At 32.4% G+C, this 19,090-nt stretch overlaps 4 protein-coding genes and 1 long non-coding RNA gene across 6 annotated transcripts in view; 2 read left to right on the top strand and 3 right to left on the bottom strand.

Moving 5' to 3' along the window:
* Positions 1 to 2,282: 2,282 nt before the first annotated feature.
* Positions 2,283 to 3,024, bottom strand: LOC149903619 (uncharacterized). The gene is made up of 2 exons (XR_016457402.1): positions 2,770 to 3,024; positions 2,283 to 2,502 (listed from the first exon to the last, which is right to left on the bottom strand). It is a non-coding gene; the product is annotated as an uncharacterized LOC149903619 (long non-coding RNA).
* A 477-nt stretch (positions 3,025 to 3,501) lies between these two features.
* On the top strand, positions 3,502 to 5,492 carry RpL27 (ribosomal protein L27). 2 transcript variants are annotated; one of them, XM_090108564.1, is made up of 3 exons: positions 3,502 to 3,602; positions 3,944 to 4,173; positions 5,276 to 5,492. In XM_090108564.1, the coding sequence occupies exons 2-3, from the start codon at positions 3,955 to 3,957 to the stop codon at positions 5,459 to 5,461; spliced, it is 405 nt and encodes a 134-aa protein (XP_089964690.1). In that variant the 5' UTR covers positions 3,502 to 3,602; positions 3,944 to 3,954; the 3' UTR covers positions 5,462 to 5,492. The 2 variants fall into 2 exon arrangements, with proteins under 2 accessions (XP_089964690.1, XP_089964692.1); XM_090108566.1 differs by having other exon boundaries at positions 3,585 to 3,708.
* Positions 5,493 to 6,951: 1,459 nt separating this feature from the next.
* Positions 6,952 to 13,059, bottom strand: DCTN2-p50 (dynactin subunit 2). Its single transcript, XM_090108907.1, has 9 exons — positions 12,903 to 13,059; positions 12,627 to 12,829; positions 12,185 to 12,320; positions 11,480 to 11,586; positions 10,692 to 10,808; positions 10,084 to 10,159; positions 9,267 to 9,416; positions 8,235 to 8,331; positions 6,952 to 7,763 (listed from the first exon to the last, which is right to left on the bottom strand). The coding sequence occupies exons 1-9, from the start codon at positions 12,936 to 12,938 to the stop codon at positions 7,582 to 7,584; spliced, it is 1,104 nt and encodes a 367-aa protein (XP_089965033.1). The 5' UTR covers positions 12,939 to 13,059; the 3' UTR covers positions 6,952 to 7,581.
* A 588-nt stretch (positions 13,060 to 13,647) lies between these two features.
* LOC149903616 (B-cell receptor-associated protein 31) lies at positions 13,648 to 15,234 on the top strand. Its single transcript, XM_090108971.1, has one exon. It carries the CDS (start codon positions 13,793 to 13,795, stop codon positions 14,459 to 14,461), a length of 669 nt encoding a protein of 222 aa, XP_089965097.1. The 5' UTR covers positions 13,648 to 13,792; the 3' UTR covers positions 14,462 to 15,234.
* Positions 15,235 to 15,245: 11 nt separating this feature from the next.
* The window catches only part of LOC149903615 (venom carboxylesterase-6-like), a 28,692-nt gene continuing 24,847 nt past the window's right edge, over positions 15,246 to 19,090 (bottom strand). The window contains exons 8-10 of the mRNA XM_090108970.1: positions 18,246 to 18,396; positions 16,818 to 16,944; positions 15,246 to 15,649 (exon numbers count right to left, since the gene is read on the bottom strand). Coding sequence (XP_089965096.1) covers positions 15,454 to 15,649; positions 16,818 to 16,944; positions 18,246 to 18,396 — 474 coding nt within the window. The 3' untranslated portion in view covers positions 15,246 to 15,453. The remainder of the gene's footprint in view (positions 15,650 to 16,817; positions 16,945 to 18,245; positions 18,397 to 19,090) is intronic.

Below are 19,090 nucleotides of genomic sequence, written 5' to 3'. Positions count from 1 at the left end.
CACACAGATAAGACTAATGTGTATTATAGTACCTCCTCATAAATCGTTATTACCTATGTGTACGTGACAGTGTTTTATTTTTGTATTTTGATAAAATTTGTGTAAATAATTTTCTTATTTTATTGATATTAAACTCAATTAATCAAGATCTGTTTGCATTTTTTTTTTTGTTCAACCCAATTATTGTATGTCTGTGTATATTTTATAGGTACATATAGGAAAAATTTGTGGAAATAGGTATAACTCCTATTTGCATGGTGGTTTATTAATTTTTATCTTATATTTATTAAAACAATAAATTCAACAATACCTTATTGGATGCACTACAAGAAGATGAACTATGAGAGGAAAAAGGCATGATCAGTTCATTAAAATTGAACACATGGTAAATGTTAATCAAGAAATACTAGAGGGTCGAAAGCCAAAAGCACAAAGCTTAGGCATTATTAATAATAAACAAATCCGTGAAGCGATTAACGTTTATTTCAAAGAATATAGATTTTCAGCGGTAAAGAGAAGGAACACCTTCATAAACTCGGATAGGTATTTAATTATACGAAGCCAGCTGACGTTTACTGTGTTGTCAGTTTTTGATGAAATAAAAATAGCGTTGTTACAAACTGAATGATTGAAAATCAGGAATGATTAATGAATGAAATTGCCTCGATCGTCTAGTGAATATTTAGTAAGTGTGTAACAATATAACATCACATAAACACAACAATGACAACAAACACCGTAATTCGTTACAATTAACAAAAAAATTACAAAAACAATAACGTAAACAGCGTACTTAACAATAAAAATAAAAAAAACTGATTGTAATAATTACATTCTACTACTTAGTAACTTATATCTTTTAAAACTTTATATATTATAAATAGAAATAATGTTATTTTATAGTTTGAAATGATGAACTATTCACACTCATTGTTCATTCAACTGATTGAATGAATAGTATCCACTATTACACACACACACACACACACAAACACATACACACACACACGCACACACACAATCACACACACAAATACACACAACACACCACACACAGTCACACACACAAATACACACAACACACCGCACACAGTCACACACACAAATACACACACATTCAAGGCCTAAACACTAAAACACATGCATGCCGGAAAAAACAATTTCTACTTTTATTTTTTTGTTTGTTATACATTTTTATTTTTTGTTTTTCTTATTGGCATTTCTTGAATATTCTCTGGAAGAGGGCGCTGACTCCTGACATACAGGTTTTACCTACCTAGTTTGGGAGTCAGAGACTTCAGTATTTCAAAATGTTGTATTCTATTGTCAATAAAGATTTTTTATTTTTAATGAGAACTGAATTCCTCACTATTACTTTAAATATGGCAACATTATTTTACAAAGTGACATTAGCTGCTGTCAGGTAGCTTCGTCTGATTTCATTGGTCTGATTTAAAAATCCGAGTATAGCTGAAAGTCAACACGCAACTTTTCTCTATATAAACCTCGGAGCAATTAACAAGCCTGGAGAAGTAACAATTAATTGAACGTTTCTTATATAGTGGCTCTCTTTTATTCAATACCCTAATTAATGCGATAGAAAGAGACAACACACTGTTATCTGCTTGGCATTCAAATCCACATGTAGCCACTTTTTGTTCTAAAAAGGTAGTGCTTGCCTTTACTTTATCGAATACTAAAATATCGATAAATAAAAAAATTAAGTTATAAAATTGCTTGAAGATAATTTAAGATTCGTTTAATTTTGAATTATGGATAGGTAATTTCAAATTTTAAGATTCGTTTAATTTGGAATTATTCATTTACGATGCGTATTGACTGCCTTGCATTGTATGGTAGTGGTATTTATAAAAAAATATTATTAGGTATTTCGGTTTAGGTTGTTTTTATGGTTTCGTAAAAAGGTAGGTACGTATTTTTTCCTGTTTTCATAGATTCATTCATAGTATTTTTACATTATACGGAACCCTTCGTCCGCGAATCTGACTTCCACCTAGTTGATCTTTTTACAAATCAATAGTCGTATCCTACTAATATTATAAAAGCAAAAATATATAAGAATGGACATATTTTGATACTCTTTCACGTAAACACTACTGAATGAGTTTTATGGAACTTTACAATTATATAGTTTAAACATCAGAATAACATATAAGCTACAATTTACCACAGGAAAATAACTCATTCCCACAGGAAAAAATTGGTACAAGTTTAAAATAAATTGCTTCAAATAAAACAAATAAACAATTATTTTTTTAACAACATTTTATTTCGATACTTAATTACCAAATTACAATATTTATTATTTAAAATAGATGCCACCTTAAACTTGTGGCACAGCATCTCTGCAAAGCACTTTACTTTTCTTCCCGTCTGATTCGAAATGATTTGAACAAGGCCGAGAATGTTTTGAAGGCTTCCAATTTTTCCTGTGCTATAGCTTTAACTCAAACATCTTTTAATTGTTCTCAAGCCAGAAACCTGCAAATAACAATAAAATCCATACTTAAATACCTTTTTTTTCTCCTAACCTAAAGCAGTCATTATCAATGAAGTACTTCGTTCCTACTCAAGTATCGATAATTGCACAACACTATGGAAGTAATATTTTGCATTTTTTCTAAAAACTAAGCTGATTATGATTTCATTTCAATGATTACGGTTAGATAAAACATAGATGATTAAGAAAATAAGGTAAATTAACTTATTTATCATACAATTAACAAAAAAATTGATCAAAACACTAACCTGTGAAATGACAAATTTCTATCTTCGTCCGATTTCACATTACTACGGCTTTTACAGCCGTAAGCATCACAAGCCATGTTATCTTTAGTCAATTGTTTTTTCATAAAATAACAAATTAAACTAAAACACTCGTTTTTCACTTCAAAAATAATAATTAAAATCACCATGCGTCCGTGACCAGACTGGTCACTGAAACAAATTGACATGGGCACATGTCATTTCAAACTGTCGAACTGACATATATCTGTCCTCTTTTTTCGCTTGACATTTTGCCATAAGCCAAAAAGGCCCAACTAGTGCTATATTGTTCAATTAATTGTTACTTCTCCAGGCTTGATAATTGCTCCGAGATATAAACAGTAAACATATGCAGGTAACATCACATTATCCAATTTTAACAATTTTTAAAATCAATGAACTATGAGCATTGGCGTGTTGGTTCCGACCCATAAAATCATTATTCAGCACTCATGCAGCAATTCATGAGTTACATATGACTTTTAACTGTAAATATAATTTTATTCAAATTATTATATGATTATTCAACTGAAGAGTAAACGTTTTAAATTTAAAAACGTTTATGTAAAAATATAGAAAATCCATTAATAATTAATGGATTTTCTATATTCCTTAATCCCTTAAAAATTAAAATACTCAAGTCTCAGTTCGAACGATATTTTAATCCCATTAATCCTAATTATTGCTTATGGTTTTGGTTTTGTTTTATTATATATTTTTTTAAATTGCAACATATTTGTATGTCAATGTCAATGTCGTTGGTCTAGTATGTCTTTTATATCTATGGTCTTTTCTTGTTGACGGGTAAAGAGAATGTGAGTTTCGGAAATTGATGAAAATAAATCCAAGAAAATCTATATAATATAAGTCAATAAAGTTTATGCGATTTTATCCTACTTTTAAGTAATAATTAAAGTTTTGGTACGGTGAATATATTTTACGGCACGACCCCGCAATTAATGTTAAAAACTTGTAAATTTGGAAGTGTTTAGGGGTGTTTGTGTCAGTAACCAAATATTGGCAATAATTATGAATTTGTAAATGAAATGCCTTGAATGGAAAAGTCCGAGTGCAGTAATAGTGGAAAAACAAGTGATTCAATATTGTTTTTATGGTAAAACAAGACGTGTTATATTGAGGTTATGTTTTTTCACAGATCCATCCAAGATGGGTAAGATTATGAAACCTGGGAAGGTAGTGCTGGTCCTCAGTGGCCGGTACGCGGGCCGTAAAGCCATCGTCGTGAAGAACTACGACGAGGGCACGTCAGAGAAACCCTACGGTCATGCCTTTGTTGCCGGTATCGACAGGTACCCCAGGAAAGTGCACAAGAGGATGGGAAAAAACAAAATCCACAAACGTTCCAAAGTCAAGCCTTTCGTTAAGGTAAATGAGAACTTTTTATTCATATAAATTAAGATTTTAAGGTTATGTTTATATTGTCAACATTTTAAGTTTTTTTATTTTCATGAAATAAATACATCTCCAATAGAATCAAAATCGTACACTACAAAATTAAAAAGCACCCATAATATTATGAATTTTACGAAGTATTACATTTCTGTGCATTTTTTATAACAGCAACATGTGTCAATCTAGAAACAAATAACTTATTTTAGTAGATCTTATAGAAAATAGAATATTAATGTATAATATTATATTGTGGAATTAATGTACATATGCTAAGAAGTATTTCATAATTGATATACTTTCAAGTTTGTATTTTCATGCGTTGTTATTATCTTATATTCAATCCAAAATAAGTGCAGATAACAGTGCCATAGTTTCATTTTACATTTTCTTATTTAGATTAATTTTTATTGTTACAAACTCATAACACTAGGTTTATGAAGCAATAATTATAAACTAAGTGCGTAGGTACATAGTTAAGGACCGATTTTTCAATCCTTGGTTAAAATTTATCCGTCCAATATAGTATTACACAAACATTTTAAAATGTCACCTGTAAACTGTCAAATATGGACAATTATAATACATTTTTGAAAAGGTAGTTTAAAACATTATTCAATGAATAAGTTTTAACCAAGGATTGAAAAATCAGCCCTAAATAAAATAAGTTTATAACTGTCTTAACTGACTGCCTGACCGACTTGATGACCAAATTGATTTGCATTTTATTATTTATGCTGGTTATGGTACAGATGTATTGCCTCTGTTTCGCTATATATGTACAATTCATTTGTATTCAATCTGGTGATTAGCCTTCTCTGCTAGATAGACCAATCTTGTTTTTATTACTTTCATCAAAATAATGATAAAAATCATAAAAAATGTTTTGTATGTTCTTCAGTCAAAAGTTCTGTCGTATCAAATACAAAAAAAAAATACAGAAAATTGTGTTCCTGTTTATTTTTTTGAGGTCGATTCAATATAAGGAAATCAACTTCATGTCACATAAACATTATACAGTATACTAGTTAAGATAAACTCGGATCTAGTTAATAAAATGTATGTTATTCTATTTCAGGTTGTAAATTACAATCACCTGATGCCCACAAGGTACTCAGTAGACTTCAGCTTTGAAAAGTTCAGTGCCAAGGACTTGAAGGACCCCGCAAAACGCAAGAAGCTGCGCTTCAACACCAGAGTGCGTTTTGAAGAGAGATACAAGAGTGGAAAGAACAAGTGGTTCTTCCAAAAGCTTAGGTTCTAAGGTGTACTTTAAATAAAAATATCAAAAGCAATTTTTGTTGTTTTATTGTTGAAGGAGCGAGATTTGTGGTATTTTACTAGTATTTTGTATATTTCCTAATAGAATAATTTAGATGTTAACAATTGATAGCAATACAGACAAAATGGTTACCAGTCATATGAAAGAAGCATACAGAAATTTTATTTTTAATCAGATCAGTGTCATTTTGGTCAAAATTATTATGTAGTAGTGACAATCTACTTCAAAATATCATAGTTTAAAATATTTGTGAATATCTCCACATTAGTTACATACACTACACATAAATTATTTTTAGCAAATGATTAAACCCTGATAAAGTAAAAAAAAAATATTTTGTAGATTTAGATTATTTTGTAATGGGAATTTTATTTATAAGAATCTACCAAAAAATCAAGCCTTAGTATCTATTCATAAGCAAAGAATTATACACCTCAGGGCAATTAGTTATTGCTCTGAATAACTGAGTTATACACGAAAAAACAAATCTGAAGTTATGATTGAATTGAGAAACCTTTTGAACCCGGTCAAAACACCTGTCACAAATTTTCTATCACCACATCATCTATCAGATTTATTAAAAAACGGGCACCCCCTAGTATATGATAGATATAAACTATTGAACAATCTTGAACATAGAAATCTAAATAACAAGACACTTGTTATTAAGATTTCTATGACCTTGAATGTACGCTATATTCTTTAGAAAACTTTATTGGTAGCCATAAATTAGTTGACCTACGTCCTACATGACTATTTTCAAAACTAAATCGATTCGATTTCGATCGCACAACGCTCTTGTCCGGAAGAAGCCAAAACGTTTCGCATTCGATAATCTCGAAAATTCGAAAGTCGCACGCTGCAGCTGGTGAGGCTCCAATAATGTTACGTTCAAAACATCGCTATAATTCAAAACTCAAAAAATTCGCCAGACCCTCGAGATTACGATACGATATGGTACGGACTCATTGTTGCGTTCAGTTTAACGCGCAAAGTCTGACCTAAGTCACAGAATAATAACTAGTAGCCTAGCTATCGAAGTGGACTGAATTCATCTCCAAATGCTCGCGCGTTGCTACGCTCTTTCGGACGCAATGATCGCGATTCGCACGAGAATCGCGACAAATGCCATCATGGTTTGCGTCTCAGTGGTCAGTCTCGCCGAATTTGCATAGCTTCGTGAAAGAAGGGCCTAACAAAAATATACGCATCGACGAGTTTTAGGAGTAATTCAAGCGGATGCCCGCTTAGGATTCTCGTCGATACAATAATTTTACTTTTTAGGATCTGGTTACGATGCAAAAAAGGATACTTTACGAAAGTTAAATGATTGCTTTGCGATACTGAATTTCGAGTTATGTAGTATAGTCAGAGTGTAGTGTTTAGAACTGTGTACTCTATAGAAATGGTTTTATTCTAAATTTTATTGCAGTCTAAGACTATAGGTAGGGATGAAAAATAAAACGACTGGATAGGTATAATAATTTCTTTGTATTAAATAAATTATTTTAACCGATAAGCAGTCTAAACTTATACCTAGTGATTTTATACAATAAAAAACGTTCTATCGTATGGAAAAATTTAGCATTAAATACTGCATAAATATAGAGATTAACACAAGCAGATAATGTTGTTACATTTGCATTGGAATGATTTATATTACTCAAAATTTTCAATTAAGTATAACAGTATTTCTGTGTGAAATTTAACATCTACAAGTAGAATTTTCTAATTGATAAATAGTGATTTGTTTAGCTATGATCAAATTAATGATTTGACTATAATAATAAAAGCGTTTTCACAACAATAATCAAAGTGTTGAGCATTCAAATCATAGTATTAAAGTTATAATTAAAATCAATAAAATCATTTCTGCTAGCAAGTATAATAGCAGCCACAGTACATAAAATGCAAATATGTCATTCATAATATTCATTGCCCTTTAAATCATGGTCCATTTTCAATTACTTTAGGCGACAAGGGTTATATTATTTTTTATAAAATGGTAATACAATTAAGCCGCCATTTTAAAGTGACATTGACAACCGAGATACAGATAATAAATAAACCAAGCTTGGGTTAGATATTTTTAATCTGTTCTATCACGCGATGCTGAGTTTCCCGATCCTTTCGTCTAACTTTTTAATTTCTTTCTGTAAGCTGTCGATGTTGTGAGCGAACACTTCTTGCACACCTTGAAGTAATTGTTTGTTATTTTGAACGCCATTAGCGATTGTGCTTTGTAATGTTTCTAGTTCCGTGAGCGACTTGCCGAAGTTGCTGGCTGTAATAGGAATGTTTGATTAATGAAAATAATTATTTATTTAAATAACTAGCGGTCCGCCCCGGCTTCGCCCGTGGTATATATTTCGCAATAAAAGGTTAGCCTATGTTTTTTATCAGGGTCTAAAGATTATCTGTGCCAAATTTCATCAAAATCGGTCCAGTACTTTAAGCGTGAAAACCATACATACATACAAACCTTTCCTCTTTATAATATTAGTATAGATGTAAGCGATTGCTGTACATATATTTATCTTACTAAACAGAGAATGCTGTATAAATTTTTGTTCTTTCTTCTTATTTTAGAAATTGTAGAGTTGTTATACGGGTTTTAATTGATCCAAAATACGAAAAACCAAGAGATGATAGAAGAAGCATTTCAAAACAATTGTAATTGGATGAAAATTGAAAATACATAAGTTAATTTTTTTTTATTGAAAAATAATTAAAAATACACAAACATGAAATTTACCTTGATTGTGAAGAGCTTCCAGCGCCTCCATCCGTTCGAGTATTTCCGAATGAGAAATGCCGTCAATTTGTTTCAACAGATTGTGCAATTCAGTCACCTGAAACATACATCAAAAACCATCAAGACAAATATTATGGCGCCACTACAACGACATGCCCAGAAAAATAACTATATTTCATACTTTTAATTAAAATTATAGTTAATTATTTATTATTTCCCGGCCAACAAAACCTCAAACAAACACATTCTAAGCTATCCTTCTTATCTCCCTCCTCCTTGTAGTTGTCGTTTGTATTTTACTTCATTAACAAAATGTAATCTTTACATAATATCATAAAATCGTGCGTGATCTACAATCGATATCGAAGGCAAAGATATAGTTTTTAGAATTTTTGTCTGCTTGTCTCTATAAAATTTGTATGTCCGGGCTAAACTCAAAAAGTATGCATAAGCATGTATTTAAAAATTCGTTCAAATTTCTTCAAATTTTGCTTGAATATTACTAATATTTTATGTTTTGTTTAAAATAAACGATTTTCATTTATTTATCGGGTCAACAAATATTATATCATAACGCTAAGATCAATACGAGCGAAGCAATACGAGTAAAGCCGCGGGGCACAGCTAGTCAATAAATAAAACTTACCTTAGCCTCGAGCTCAGCAGGTCTAGCGGCCTTCAACGCATCGACACTATTCAACAACGGGGCTACACGTGTCTCAGCGGCCGCTACATCAGCCGTATCATAACGCTAAGGAGCAAAGCGAGTAAAGCTGCGGGGCACAGCTAGTCAATAAAAAAAAAATTGGTTGCCTGTAAAGTCGGTATACGGGCGAAAGTTTTACGTGACAACGACTTTTTATGTCTGTCTCTCTCGCTCTTAGGCGGGCTAACCATGCCCGAGTGGAAGGGACGCGTGCCTCTCACTCGCTCTCATTGTGAGCGCATAACGTGAGCGGAGCGTAACGCAGTTTCTTGAAGTGTCACCCGGCAAACCAATTTATAAGACGTTGTCACGTCAATAAAACTAACCTTAGCCTCGAGTTCAGCAGGTCGAGCAGCCTTCAACGCATCGACACTATTCAACAACGCGGCGACCCGTGTCTCAGCGGCCGCTACATCAGCCGGCCGTAACAACGCCGCTTGGCTCGCGAGCGCCGCGGCCGCACCGCAGAGCGACGCCTGAATGAAGTTGAAAATGGAATGTTGCTTTTTTTTTCTTGAAAGCCATAGATAAAGCAAAGACAGTGTTTGTGGTTGGAAAATTTAATGTTTTTTTTTGTAAGGCGTAGGCAAGAAGTTTATAATATCTAATACACTGGAGATTGCACTATGACCATTAACTTGTAACAAGAAAATATGACGTTGAATGACGCCTGTATGTTTTTTTATCCCTTTCACACCTAACTTGGCAAGTTGAAAAACATACAGGCGTCATTCAACGTCATATTTTCTTGTTACAATTTAATGGTCATAGTGCAATCTCCAGTGTATTAGATATAAGCTTCTTGACCTGGCCGCATGATGAAAAAAAAAAAAGAAATTCTGGAGGAGCATAGATAACGAATAACATTGTGATTTTTTTATGGGAAAGTATAGATAAAAAAGTGTGAGCCAGCAATGCTGCTTATGCTATGAAATTAAAAAAAAAAAAACAAATGGAATGTCAAAATAGTTTTAAAAATGAAACAGCTTTATATTCATAATAATTTTAGAGCAAAGAAAATGTGCAACTTTTGCAGTGGAAACCGGAATTTTAAATACAAAAACTTATGTTTACATGTTAAATATGGCACAATATTCATGAAAAGCATACTAAAATTAATAATATTTTATACTTCTTGCATACCTCTCCAGTGGCTGTTTGCAATCTTCTGAATGCTTCTTCATCCCTCACACCCGCTGCTTGTTCCAATTTATGTAACCTGGAATTATCAACAAATAATTTATTTATTTATTTATAATCTTTATTGCATACAAAACAAATACAAATTTCACACACACAGACAGGACATTTGATGCAAAGGGCGTAAATAATGTAAATTTTATAAAATAATAATAATTTATTGCCACTCGAAACAATAATTTCATAACATAAATCTTTATTACTAGCTGTGCCCCGCGGTTTCACCCACATTGTTCCCCTCCAGTTGGTCTTAGCGTGATGATATATAGCCTATAGCCTTCCTCGATAAATGGGCTATCTAATACCAAAAGAATTTTGCAAATCGAACCAGTAGTTTCTGAGATTAGCCCGTTAAAACAAACAAACTCTTCAGCTTTATAATATAAAGTATATTTTTTCTTTTTTTTCAGGACAATTTTCACACACGGCACGATCTGATCCCATACAAAGCTTTCGCTTGTGTTATGGAAACCAGATGGCTGCTAAACATACATATATAATTTTTTAATAAATACTTAAATAGATAATATAGATTTAAAATATAAATTGACCTGTGTTCCAACTGAGCGATCCTCGCAGTTTGAGCCAAGTTGACCTCAGGCTTCAACTTAAGATGTGCTGTCACCAGCTCACCATGCTTTTTCTTACCATTCACTGATAAATACTCCCTGTAAAAATAATTAAATTCTTATAGATTTAATTCTGAAAGAATATTCAATACTTATAAGTTCCTGGTGATTAAATTCTATTGAGAAATTATATTATGTTTGTAATATTAAATAGTTTATTTTTTTAATTTTATCATATTATATCTTAAATCATAACTATTTTGTGAGTAATTCTATTCATGAAATCTTTGTAGAAATATTGAATTAACCAAAAAAGAAAAAATGTTGACTAATTGTTATTTATACATATTCAATACTGATTTACTTTGCCTACAGTAAAGACATTACAGTGATAATAAATAGATGCTTACAAACATTACCAATACTATACTATACTAATAAAATACATGCCTCATAATATATTTTACTAGGTTTCCGCCCGCGGCTTCGCCCGCGCATTCAAAGAAAAACCCGCATAGTTCCCGTTCCCGTGGGATTTCCTGGATCGCGTCATTTTCCCGGGATAAAAAGTAGCCTATGTACTTTCTCGGGTATCAAAATATCTCCATACCAAATTTCATGAAAATTGGTTCAGTAGTTTAGGCGTGATTGAGTAACAGACAGACAGACAGAGTTACTTTCGCATTTATAATATTATTGTAATTATTGTAATGTAATATATATTGTAATTGTAATATATTGTAATATTGTAATTATATTTTGATACTAACTTTAATTTCTCAGCCTTAGGATCAACTTGGTCTCCCTCTTCCAATTTAAGTTCCTCCAAGAGTTTCTTTGTGGTAATTATTTGTGCAGCTAATTTAGAATGCTCTTCCTAAAATTAATTGAATATTAAATTATATTCAAGGAAGTTCCTTATTATTATGAATCAATACAATTATTACAGAATATCTGGTAGCTATTAAAATACACACAAACACTACAGTTATGGGTATAATTTTAAATTATATTATAAACTAGCAGTCCGCCCCGGCTTCGCTCCGTGGTACATATTTACGTTTTCTCTACATAAAAACATCCTCGTACTTCAAGGAATATAATAAAAAAAGAATTATCGAAATTGGTTCAGCCGTTCTCGAGTTATGCGCTTACCATCACATTTTGCGATTCATTTTTATATATATAAGATTTATGGATCAATTGATATTGTTTCTTGAAATGAAACATAAATAAAGTTATATACTGTTATAAAATTTAATCTCTATAATAATAATAGCGGTCCGCCCCGGCTTCGCCCATGGTACCTACATGTTTAAACTTTAAACTATCCTATCTCTCAAGTTGGATCGAACTGCACATGGTGTGCGAATTTTATTATAATCGGTTAATTGGTTTAGGAGTCCATTGAGGACAAACATTGTGACACGAGATTTATATAGAATATCTGAGTTTATCATGTAAATAATACTTACCTTCTCACTCTCAGTAGCCCTGTTCTGTTGTTCCGTCACTTGCTCGAGCAGCTCTGAGAACTCACATCTCAAGCGGTTGTACCTCTCTAGAGGAGTCTCTGGTTCGCCCTCCGCAGCTAACTCCCATTCACCAGATCTATGATATTTATTTTTATATTGCTACAGATTACTAATTGCTAAAGCATTATGTAAAACTTTTTAAGTTGAACTTATTTACAATATGCTTCTAGGGTATTTAGTGTACAGAGGCTGGGGTCTTCAAATTAAATACAACAATCACATAATAATGATGAAGTATTTGCCTACATAAATATTCATGCATATCTGAATGTATTAATATCACATTAAAAATAAACTGGAAACATAAAAATAATACATGTTAGGATAATAATATGTTGCATAGACTACCTATTAAAAAATGTTCAATGATTTTAGAACTTACCTATAACCAATTCTTGATTTTCTACTCAAACGATCAGAGAAATCAACATTCCCAGTCAGAAATTTTCCTCTGAACTTGTTGAAAGAATCTTTAACAGAAAGGTGCAGTTGTTCGATGCATTCGTTTTCTTCGTCTTCGTATGGCTCAGGCTGGTCAGCTTCCGGCAAGTCACCAGTTTCATAAACATCAGGTTGATCGTAGGCCTGAAAATATTTGCCCAACGTAATGTAGGTTATAAAAATCAATAATTCCTCGATATTCGTTCATTATACTTACAATTCCCGGAAGATTTTCGTATTTTGGATCAGCCATTGTTACCTACTTTTATCGTTTTTTAGAGAAAGTCGTTTTATTGTATTGATTTAACAATTTTTAATTTGTTTTACTCATTCATTTATAATTTTATAACAAAGATGACGTCAGTGTCGTCAGAACTCAGAATTTTCAAGCCGTCAATAAAGACATTGACATTGAAAGCTCTCTTCATTAAAATAATTTATGGTAGGCCGCCTGTCCATCTGTAAGAAAACTTCCGCAAGAAATGTCCGACAGTCTGTCTGACAGTAGCTTGCAAGTCTATTCCGCGTTTCCACCTGCAGGCTGCAAGTAGACTTGCAAGTTGCTGTCAGACAGACTGTCGGACATTTCTAGCAGAAGTTTTCTTGCAGATGGAAACGCGGCCTTACTTTCTTACGAATATGTACCTAATTATTGCTAATGCTAAGTGGGTTATCACTCCCAATAATAATTATTTATTTTAGACGTCCTTGTGTAAGTATTTAATATTAAAGAAAAGCATTTTAAAAACTTTCCTTTTTGAAAGTAGGTTGAAAGAATTTTATCATGTGTATTGCGTGAGATTGCGTGACTACAAATTGCCGCAAAATGAAACTTTTAATTTTTTATATTTAACTATATAGGTAAAAAGATTTTAAATAATAATTATGATAATCTATGGTTTTATAATTCTGGTTTAGTTTGACATGTTTTTTTTTATCATTCAGATTTCAGGTACACGTCATGTCAAACAAAATTGACTTTGCACTTTGAGAGAAATGAGTCATTGATATTTTCGATTGCATACGATTTCGTGGTCTCTTTAGTATAAAACTAGTGTGAACGTGTGAACTCAATTATATCGTAAGTAGAACCTATACAGACGCAAGATGAGTTTGCAGTGGACGATAATCGCTACTTTTCTGTACGCTGAAATAGCGATCGTACTTCTTTTGACTTTGCCAATAGCGAGTCCTTCAAGATGGCAAAAGTTCTTCAAATCGAAGTTTTTAGCGTATGTAAGTGGCCAGGCATCCATATACTTCTTGGTATTGATCGGAGTTTTGATCCTATGTCTCCTAGATGCTATCCGTGAGATGCAAAAATACTCAAACATGGAAACGACCGACCATCAGCACCTCGACGCGGAAATGCAAGGTAACATGCGGCTTTTCCGTGCGCAAAGAAATTTCTACATTTCTGGATTTGCATTGTTCCTTCTTGTTGTAATTCGTCGTCTAGTGCAAATGATCTCTGAATTGGCAACTTTATACGCGCAAGCTGAGGCTAACTTCAGGCAAGCGCAAAGCGCGTCGGCGGCCGCTAAGAGCCTCCTTGCGCAACAAGGCTCCGGTGATGAAAAGAGCAAGAAGGATCTGGAAGAACTTGAGACCAAGATTTTGAATTTGGAAAAAGAACTGTCCAGGGAAAAGAAGGACAAAGAAGCTGTCAAATCTCAGGCTGAAAGCTTAAACAAGGAGTACGACAGGTTGTCAGAAGAGTACAGCAAATTGCAAAAGAAGATCACAGTGGCGGGTGGTGATAAGAAAGATGAATAAGCATTTAATATCATGTATGTTAAGTCCAGCTTTTAAATTTCTCTACATCTCTCTTGTTGAGCGAAATCAATTAATCTTTAGAATGGCAATTGTACTAAACGGCAACTATGTCTAATCTGTAAATTATTGTTATTGCATCAATCATCAATGCTTTATTAATGTTATCATATCAGTCATATAAATAAATCAAGAATGATTATAATTATTTTTAAAAATGAATCAGCTCTGTGATTCATTCTCGCCTTGAACAAATGCCTTTTGAAAAAAAATGTTTTCCTATAATTATTTAAAGATGTCTTCTGTTTCTGTTTGGTTAGTATTAGCTGAAAAAGTCTGATTTAGTTGTTTTGGGGCATTTTTATTAGATAAGTGTGTACTGTTGAATTGTTTAAATATTTGAGTTGCTTTTATTCGTTAGTTTCTATACACAACTTTTGATTCTTACTTTATTTTATTATGAACATTGTGCTTTGGTTTATTTAATTACATTTTTTGTATGCTATATGTTTGATTTCCTTTGAAATAGCATTGTGTGCCAGCTGATCATGTTCTTTTCATCATATTATTGGAATCATCTAATGTATAGAAACAAAATTGTCATAAGAGCATTTGTTGTTCTCTAAAATTGAATAATTCTCTCTTTAATAATTTATATTATATAGATGTATTTTTGCATTTTAACCTATAACAAAATTAAAAGGATTATATGGGTTAGGTTAAGATATTACAACTTTGTTTATTGTGGTGTTGTAATGTGAAAATAAATATTTTTTATAAATTTGCTGTTTCAATTTCAACAATAAATAAGTCCATAAATAAAATTATTATTGTATATCAACATTATAGATACTGAGGTTAAAGAAATAATAAGAGATAATAAGTATAATTTTAACGGGCAGTAAATAAATTAAACAATTTTTAATAACATTTAATTATAAACAGTAGGCATATAACTCTAAACATGATATTTCACACAAGAAATATTGCAAGAATTACAACTCATCCTTTATATTAGGATTATAATTTTCATTTTCAATAAACCCAAGGCTGTCCCAAAATGATCTGTGGCCGAAGTCAGGACAGGCTTTCATCTCGATTTTATCTGGTCCGTTAATTTGTAAGTAGTTCAATTCCGGTGAATTTGGTTTGATAGCTAGCCATTGCGGACTGTTGGATAGACTGGGTTTCCTGTAAAAATACATAAAATTACGTATGTTTATGGACAAAGTTATAGATAAAAATATGAATAAAAAAAAAAGACGTGTGGCACTCGGGGACTGCCGCGGTAAAGCTATTGCATGCTATGCCTTCAAGCCACACTTCCGAGTCCGTCGGAGTGGGGAGCGTGAGGTTTTTTCGTAACGGAATTTCTCGATGCGCTCAAGGCCCGCGATAGAAGCAATGCAATGTTGTTAAAAGATCTTTATGTTTCAGAGTGAAAAATTATGTACTAGGAACTTATTGATGGACAAAATCGTCATTGGTGACGGAACATTGAATAGATTTTTTCCACTAATTTAAATTTATTCATGTATGCATAATATTTGGTTTTCGCTTACAATTGTTTACGTATTGTATTCTATCAGTACTCATTGCGTAGGTATTGGCAGTATGAGCGGTATTGCTATTTTATTTCAATATTTATTATAAACTAAAATAGACGTTCAGTAAATATTATGCAAAAATGCTATTTTGATGCTGTCGCTGTAAGAATGACGTGGCTTTGGCTTCGTCTCCCGGTAGATAACATCTCTGAGTTCAAGGTTAATCAATATTAATTATTCTAATTTAAAATTACTTTTCTATTATTTATTAAACATCTTCCCCCCTAGTCAAGTGGTTTTCTGTTAGCGTAGCGTTCAATAGAATAGACTACGAATGTATGAGATTGAATCTCATACATTCGTATTTCGTAGTCTATTCTATTGAACGCTACGCTAACAGAAAGCCACTTGACTAGGGGGGCTTGTTCCCTACACTGTATCTATAATTTAAAATACATAAGTTTACAGATATGTGGTTATGTACCTATTTCTTAAAAATACCCGCAACAAATGACTAGACAGACGTCATTTTGTAGAAAAATAAGCTTATACATAGTAAAGCTCATCAAATTAATTAAAAGAGTATTTTTTCTCTTCAAAAATTCAGCATCATGTATTGTTTAGGATTATGACACCAAACCACCACATCATTATAAAAACTCGACTGGTTTCACATTTATATAGGTATTATTTACCTTAATTATTACAAGGAAAGGGGAACAATGAAGTGAAAGCCATACCATTATCATTAAAAAAAATATTCTAGTTATTGTACTTACATATTACTTACGGAAAATAAATAAATAACTTACCCAGTACTAGCGAAACTGTAAACCATATCAAGTAGAGCTTCTCTTATCTTACTGTCTGGTACATTGGAGGAAACCGGTGTTGATTCGAAGTTAAATATTAGAAGCACGTCGTCCGCGTGACTTACGCCTGGATAAAAGGTTTTTTTAATTATTAATATTGTTTTATCACACACAATAGGTATGTTTAACATGTTTTTAACATAATTATACACTGGGTGGATCGAAAAGAACAGATTTTATAACAATATACTCGTTTATGGAGACAGTTGTAAAAATATTAGAAATAATAATTATGTAATGTTTTCGTAAGTTATATTGTAATCATTTATGAAAATAGGAATTTATATTGAGGAAAGTCGCTACATATTTGAAAAACAATAATTTTAAAATAGCGATTTCCTCAATTTAAATTCCTCTGTTATTTTCGGACAATCTCTTGATAAATATTCCTAGTTAAAATGGGATTATTAATTTAGAATCAATTTAGAATGATATAGTTATAAGTTTTATCGACCTTATCATAGATATGATATAAATATCCGTACTGGAAAAAATATACCTAAGTAGTTTAGGCTTGTAACTATCGTAAAATTTCCGCTATTCAAGTACATGTAAAACTCTATGTTAAGAATCTTATATAAACCTGCCCGGGGCTACTCGGTTATACATATAAAGTTTCTTAGAATAATGGCCCAGGGCAAAGCCTAAATCCACATTTGAGCATATTGATATTACAAATGAATTTCACCCGTTTTAATTTAGGCATAGGCTTTTTGCTTTCAGAGAAACGTTTTATAATAAGAAGCAAATATGACTTGAAGTTAATTTTCGGCTTTTACCCGACTTTTGAAGTAAGTATTGTGTTGTAAAATTTGAATTGCTTTTAACAGAATATTTTGTTAGTTGTTACGTAACTTTAAATTGAAGTTGTGGCTAATTTGAAAAAGAAAAGTGTGAAGAATTCTGTTGTATGAATAGAATGTACCTGTCGCAGGCAAATTGTATAATCTCGCCGTTTACAAAAGACGGTCCCGAGCCGACGGGGCCCCATTTCGTGGGGTTCCTATTTCTGTGTAGTTTTAAAAACACGAACCTAACCTAACCCACCCCCTTATCCAAACGAAAAATTTCTGACATACTCTATGTGTACACCCATAACAAGCAACCCGCCCAATTTTGCTACCAGCACGTGAACTATCGTTTATGATTATGTTTTCATAGATAAAATGCTCACATTAGCGAAGCGGTATACGCCGGCTGCGCGAAGCTAGAGATGAAAACATGGATTATCAGGAAAAATTTAGCCAAATTTTTTTGATGTAATTTTGTTGTTTAAGTATTTTTTACGTGTCCAGTGTATGCATAACTACAAGTCCCTTCGCGCTTAGTATACCAATAGTGGGACACCCTGTATACAAAAAAACTCACCATAATCCTTATCACTACCAGTCATCAATTTGGACAAACTGAACTCAGCTCGATGCGAATATCTATACAAGTAGGTCGGTTGTCCTGTTGTAGAGGCGTGCATTTGGACCATCTTGCCGACGTCTACTGCGAATAGACGGTCCCCGAGTGCCTGGGAATTGTTTTTAAAGGAGGGTAGAAATAAAAACGAAAAAAAACGTGACAAAATTCATAAAAAAATCTCCAAAGAAGGGAAGGCCTAGTAGGTAAATAGAATGAGTATTTTAAGCAAGTTTCTGAAAATGGAAGTTTGTTATTAAAATATATACTTATTGACGTAAAATTGGCGATGGGATATATTATGTATTATGTGAATTTTTGAACCTCATAAAATTAAAATTAGGATTAATTTGTATGCCAGCACAATAAAGTGTTAATAAATAAATAAATAAATAAAATTTTAGATGCGATCTGCTTATAAAATTTTCAAGACTCCACATTACTAAATGTGGAAAATTTGGTGCCAAAATCCGCCATATTTTTATTTTTGACATTTATCATGTCATCATGGACGTATAAAAAAAGACGGACGCCGTTTTACGAACAAACAACGTGAAGCCACCGTAGTAAGCTAGCGATCGTGTAAAGACAATGAACACGCACACACTCACCATAGTAAGCTAGTCGGCCGCCATTACGTCGTGAACTACCGACTGATTAACTGCGTCACTGTCTCACAAAAAATATTTAAAATGCCGTCTTGCGTGGTTAAATGGTGTCGCAACAGTACAATTTTAAATAACAAAACACAAGGGATTACATTCCACAGGGAAGCAAGTTATTTCTTTTATGTTTTAATGACAAAA

Source organism: Colias eurytheme, chromosome 13 (genome assembly GCF_061535395.1).
Source record: "Colias eurytheme isolate Ceu_HAF_F1 chromosome 13, ilColEury1 Martin Lab GWU primary, whole genome shotgun sequence".
Classification (NCBI taxonomy): Eukaryota; Metazoa; Arthropoda; class Insecta; order Lepidoptera; family Pieridae; genus Colias; species Colias eurytheme.
Note: the sequence above shows the minus strand (reverse complement) of the source record. Positions and strands in the feature narration are given on the sequence as shown.